Here is a 6,250-nt window from a genome sequence, read left to right as displayed (position 1 = left end):
GCTAGAATCCACGTTTTTTAGGAATTTTGAGGTTTCGGGGCCCAGTGGCGAAAAGCCTTGAAACCCTAAGAGATACATCTCGGGGTTATATAATGTCGTTTGAAACCATAAATGGTCATTATATGTTGTCATAAACTTCTTTGGTAGGCTTGAGTTTACGAAATCACTACAAGTTGTGAACGGGTAAAATGACCGTTTAAGAGCATATTGGATGGTTCCACCGACCCAATTTGACTCCTGAAGGGGATTAGGGACCATGGTGAACATCTCGACAATTTTTATTTTCGTGCGAAAAAAGGTCAAAAAATTACAAAATCGAAGGCTATAATCCACGCTTTTTGAGAAAATTTTGAGGTTTCGGGACCCGGTGGCGAAAAGCCTTGAGATACTAAAGGATACATCTCGGGGTTATATAATGTCATTTGAACCATATATGATCATTATATGTTGTCATAAACGTCAGTGGTAGGCTTGAGTTTACGAAATCACTACAAGTTGTGAACGGGTAAAATGACCGTTTAAGGGCATATTGGATGGTTCCACCGACGCAATTTGACTCCCGGAGGATATCAGGGACCATGGTAATCATCTCGGCAATTTTTATTTTTGGGCTAAAAAAGGTCAAGATATTACAAAATCGAAGGCTATAATCCACGTTTTTAATTAAGGAATTTTTTGAGGTTTCTAGGCCCGGTGGCAAAAGCCTTGAGACCATAAAGGATACATCTCAGGGTCATATAATTCCATTTGAAACCACATATGATCATTATATGTTGTCTTAAATGTCCGTGGTAGCCTTGATTTTACGAAATCACTTCAACTTGTGAACGGGTAAAATGTCCGTTTAAAGGCGTATTGTATGGTTCCACCTACTCAATTTGACCCCCGGAGGATATTAGGGACCATGGTAAACATCTCGGCAATTTTTATTTTCGGGCGAAAAAAGGTAAAAAAATTACAAAATCAAAGGCTATAATCCACGCTTTTTGTGGCCAGGAAATTTTGAGTTTTCAAAGCCCGGTGACGAAAATCCTTGTGACCCTAAGGATACATCTCGGGGTCATATAATTCTCTTTGTAACCACATATGATCATTGTATGTTGTCTGTAACGTCCGTGGTGGGCTTGATTTTACGAAACTTCAAGCTGTGAACAGGTAAAATGACCGTTTAAGGGCATATTGGATGGTTACATTGACCCAATTGGGTTTTGGAGGGTATTAGGGACCATGGTAAACATGTAGGCAATTTTTATTTCCGTGCGAAAAAGGTCAAAAAATTACAAAATTGAAGGCTATAATCCACGCTTTTTGAGGAAATTTTAAGGTTTCGGGGCACAGTGGCGAAAAGCCTTGAAACTTTAAGAGAAACATCTCGGGGTCATGTAATGCCGTTTGAAAGAATATATGATCAATATATATTGTCATAAATGTTCGTGGTAGGCTTGAGTTTACGAAATCACTACATGTTGTGAATGGGTAAAATGACCGTTTAAGGGCATATTGGATGGTTCCACAGACCAAATTGTACTCCCGGAGGGTATTAGGTACAATGGTAAACATCTTGACAATTTTTGGTTCTGGGTGAAAAATGGTGTAAAAATTACAAAATTGAAGGCTTTAATCCACGCTTTTTGAGGTTTCGGGGCCCGGTGGCGAAAAGCCATGAGACCCTAAGGAATACATCTCGGGGTCATATAATTCCATTTGAAATCACATATGATACTTATATAATTACATAAACGTTCGTGGCAAGCTTGAGTTTACGAAATCACTACAAGTTGTGAACAGGTAAAATGACCGTTTAAGGGCATATTGGATGGTGTCACCGACCCAATTTGACTCCCGGATGGTATTAGGGATCATGGTAAACATCTCGAAAATTTTTATTTCCGGGCTAAAAAGGTCAAAAAATTTACAAAATTGAAGGCTATAATCCACGCTTTTTGAGGAAATTTTGAGGTTTCGGGGCATAGTGGCGAAAAGCATTGAAACCCTAAGGGATACATCTCGGGGTTATATAATGCCGCATGAAACTATATGATCCTTATATGTTGTCATAAACTTCCGTGGTAGGCTTGAGTTTACGAAATCACTTCAAGTTCTGAACGGATAAAATGATCGTTTAAGGACATATTGGATGGTTCCACCGACCCAATTTGACTCCCGGAGGATATTAGGGACCATGATAAATATCTCGACAATTTTTATTTTCGGACGAAAAATGGTCCAAAAATTTCAAAATTGGAGGCTATAATAATCCAGGCTTTTTAAGGAAATTTTGAGGTTTCGAGGCCCGGTGGTGAAAAGTGTTAAGACCCTAGGGTATATATCTCGGGGTCAAATAATGCCGTTTGAAACCATATATGATCATTGTATGTTGTCATAAATATACGTGGTAGGTGCGAGTTTACGAAATCACTTCAAGTTGTGAACGGGTAAAATGACTGTTTAAGGGCATATTGGATGGTTCCACGACCCAATTTGACTCCCGGAGGATGTAAGGGACCATGTTAAACATCTCGACAATTTTTATTTCTGGGCTAAAAAGGTAAAAAATTTTACAAAATTGAAGGGTATAATCCACGCTTTTTGAGGAAATTTTGAGGTTTCGGGGCACGGTGGGGAAAAGCATTGAAACCATAAGGGATATATTTCGGTGTCATATAATGCCGTCTGAAACCATATATGATCCTTATATGCTGTCATAAACTTCCGTGGTAGACTTGAGTTTACGAAATCACTTCAAGTTGTGAACGGGTAAAATGATTATTTAAGGGCATATTGGATGGTTCCACCGACCCAATTTGACTCCCGGAGGATATTAGGGATCATGGTAAACATATCGGCAATTTTTATTTTCGGACGAAAAAAGGTCAAAAAAATTACAAAATTGAAGGCTCCAATTTCGTCTAATTTAAGTTCATAGTTCATACGGAGTACTACTCATCGATTTTGTTTTGAAAACAACTCATGATTAAACTTCAAAAACAATTCTCGTTTTATTTTCTTCAAAAGTTCAATTGAAAGTAAAAATATTTTCATTGGGTCAACCTTGCAAAAGCCCATAACTTTTGTTAACATAAAGCCCATAACATTGAAACTTAAAGCCCATTCAATTAATAAAGACTCTGAAGAACACGAGCTCCTGGAAAACACCCTAGAAATCAGCAAGAAATACACAGGAGAGAGAAACTGTTAGAGAATAAAGAGAGAAAATTCAAGGGTTTCAGACGACAAATTCCCAGAAATCTAATTACGATGTTTTATAACAGAGGAGGGTAAGTCTATTTAATTTGATTTATTTTTCTGCGAAATATTTGATTTTAATACTATATGATTTTTAATTTTTTTGATAATCTTGCATTGATTTTTGCTTATTTTACATTTGATTATGTTCTTAGTGTTTTGTAACTTAAAATTTGAGTATTTCGTAAGATTTTTCTTGCTGTTTAAAGTTGGGTATCTGAATGATGTTACATCGATGCAATTGATATATGATAAAAAGAAAAGCTTGGGAACTTGATTGATAAAATTAGGGTTGATTTATTGTTATTATGGTTCTTTTTTGGGTATTTTTGAAGCTGAAATATGGGAAAGAAGCTACCATTTGGTTTTATTTTGGTGTAATTTGATTGATTATGATCTAGGGTTTTAGCACTGTTATGTGCTTATAATTGAAATTGCAATTTATTGAGATTGAAATGAGAGGTAACAATTAGCTGTTTTTGTGAGAAATGCGATTTCACGGTATAAATTTGTGCGATATATTTTGGGGAATCTGTAAAAAATACTTCGTTTCTGAAGTAGTAGCTTACTTCAATTTAGATATGTAAGCGCGACTGTGACTTCTATAGTTGAGGAAAAAGATTTGATTGTTGTAGGTGATTTATATGTCCTCAGTGAAGATGGAAATGTCCTTGTGTAGTTATATTATAGGTAACGTTGGCTGGTAATGAGTTGATAGCTAGATCCCTGTAATCTGAACTGGAGCTACTTTGGTAGCTTACTGAAGTCATGGCGAAATTTGAATGTATGTCTTGTTTCTTTCTCCGTTGCTTATACATGGGTTTAAATAATGATTAGATATGGAGATTATGCTGATGGTCGAGAAATGGGTCCAAAGAGACAACGGTTGATGGAGCAAGGATCTTCATATTACGGTGCATCACCTGGCTATGGGGCTTCACCTGGTTATGGGGCTTCACCTGGCTATGGGGCCTCAACCCCCTATGGAGCTTCACCTGGCTCAAGTATTATGTATAACCCTCCTCCATATGCTGGATACGTCAGCCAACTTCCCCCATTCCCTGTTGTCCGACTCCGTGGTCTGCCCTTTGACTGTACTGAGGCAGATGTTCAAGAATTTCTTCGTGGTCTGGACCTTGTTGATATCCTATTTGTTCATAAAGGGGGTCGCTTTTCTGGGGAAGCATATTGTGTTCTGGGCTATCCTATGCAGGTGGATTTTGCCCTCCAGAGAAATAGACAGAATATTGGCCGGAGATATGTAGAGGTTTTCCGAGGTAAGAGGCATGAATATTATAAAGCTATTTCAAATGAAGTTTCAGAGGCTAGTGGTGTTTCTCCACGTCGTGGTTCTAGAGCAAAGTCATATGATGAAGGAAAGGAACAGTTGGAACACACAGGAATATTGCGATTGAGAGGTTTGCCTTTTTCAGCTAGAAGGGAGGATATCAAGAACTTCTTTAAAGATTATGTTCTTGCAGATGATGCTATTCATATCACGTACAATTCTGCTGGTAGGCCATCTGGGGAAGCTTTTGTGGAGTTTCCTGGTCCTGAGGATTCTAGGGCTGCAATGGTTAAAGACAAAATGACTCTTGGCAGTCGATATGTTGAGCTATTTCCTGCACTTCGGGAAGAGATGGATGACGCAATTGCTAAAGGAAGGTATATATATTATCTTTTCTTCCCCCTCAACTTCAGTTTGCATGCATGATCTATGTGTTTCTTTTTAACCAACCTATGCCCATCATCCTATATGATTTGTGTTAATGAAATCTCTAATTACAATTTAACGGCAGCCTTCCAGACCGCTTTGAAGGGTTTTTTTTTTTTTTTTTTTTTTTTTTTTTTTTTGCAAATTGCTAATTTTATTCACTTTGGCTATCATCCTTTTGGAAATGGACATGTCCCCAAGATTCTAAGAATCCCATTTAAAGTTGTTTTTTGATGGAAAAGTATGTACTTCCTCTCTTTCTTAAAGATGTACCCATAATTTTGAAGGGTTTTTTATTTTTATTTTTATTTTTTATTATTATTATTTTTTTTTTTATGATGTACCCGTTACAATATTTACACTTTCTGTCTCACTCTACACCCACCATTTTTTTATTTTCTCTTAATTTATTCACCTTTTTCTTACACCTACTTAACTCTCTTAGAAATAACAGTCCGCAACAAATAGGTACATAAAATATGGAGGGAGTATAACCGAATTAGTGACTTCACATGTCATCTGGTTTGATTTGAATTTTGGATATTTGTGTTTGCTGTAAGCTTCTGTGTAATAAACCCATTATTGTTTGAGGGTTTACTCAATACAATGTAGTTCATAGGTTGATCAAAATCTTCACTTGTTTCTTTAACAAGCAGGGCAAATTCTCAAGATGACCTAAATGAGCCAGTGAAACATACTGGAGTCTTAAAATTGAGGGGATTGCCTTTTTCAGCCACAAAGGAGGACATAATAGAATTTTTCAACGGATTTGTATTGTCAGAAGATTCAATCCATATTACATCTATGTCTGATGGGAGGGCAACCGGCGAGGCTTTTGTGGAGTTTGCTAGTGCTGAAGATTCAGAGGCTGCAATGGAAAAGGACAGGAAGTCCCTTGGAAGTCGCTACATTGAGCTCTTCCCCTCATCACAGGAAGACCTGAACGAGGCACTCTCGAAGGGACGGTGATTTTACAGTCAGTTAGTCATGGCTTTTCTTTTTTTTTTTTTTTTCTTTTCCATTTTATGACATCTTCCAGAATCCAGAATAATTTAGGGGCACTTTTAGATGCTTTATATGTGTAATATTTCAGATTAACTTTGTATTATCAGAGCATGTATTTGTGAATCTAATTTTTGTGAAAACTATTGAAGCACATTTCAGTCTTAACTTCATGTCAGTTTTTGTTAAACTTCCTCACTCTCATTACCAGCTTTGTACCAGGTCATAATCTTCCACACTAATTTAAGAAAAGACAGCCTGATAATATCCCCAAGTTAAGGCTTCAAT

At 37.1% G+C, this 6,250-nt stretch overlaps 1 protein-coding gene across 1 annotated transcript; it reads left to right on the top strand.

Annotated features, from left to right (window-relative positions):
* The first annotated feature begins 3,138 nt into the window (after positions 1 to 3,138).
* Positions 3,139 to 6,116, top strand: LOC145603668 (uncharacterized). Its single transcript, XM_081659617.1, has 3 exons — positions 3,139 to 3,278; positions 4,084 to 4,911; positions 5,617 to 6,116. The coding sequence occupies exons 1-3, from the start codon at positions 3,259 to 3,261 to the stop codon at positions 5,927 to 5,929; spliced, it is 1,161 nt and encodes a 386-aa protein (XP_081515743.1). The 5' UTR covers positions 3,139 to 3,258; the 3' UTR covers positions 5,930 to 6,116.
* The last annotated feature ends 134 nt before the right edge of the window (positions 6,117 to 6,250 follow it).

The sequence above is a fragment of the Chenopodium album genome, chromosome 22, assembly GCF_948465745.1.
Source record: "Chenopodium album chromosome 22, dcCheAlbu1.1, whole genome shotgun sequence".
In the NCBI taxonomy this organism is placed as follows: domain Eukaryota; kingdom Viridiplantae; phylum Streptophyta; class Magnoliopsida; order Caryophyllales; family Amaranthaceae; genus Chenopodium; species Chenopodium album.
The sequence above is the reverse complement of the archived record's forward strand: the minus strand, read 5'-3'. Positions and strand labels throughout refer to the sequence as shown.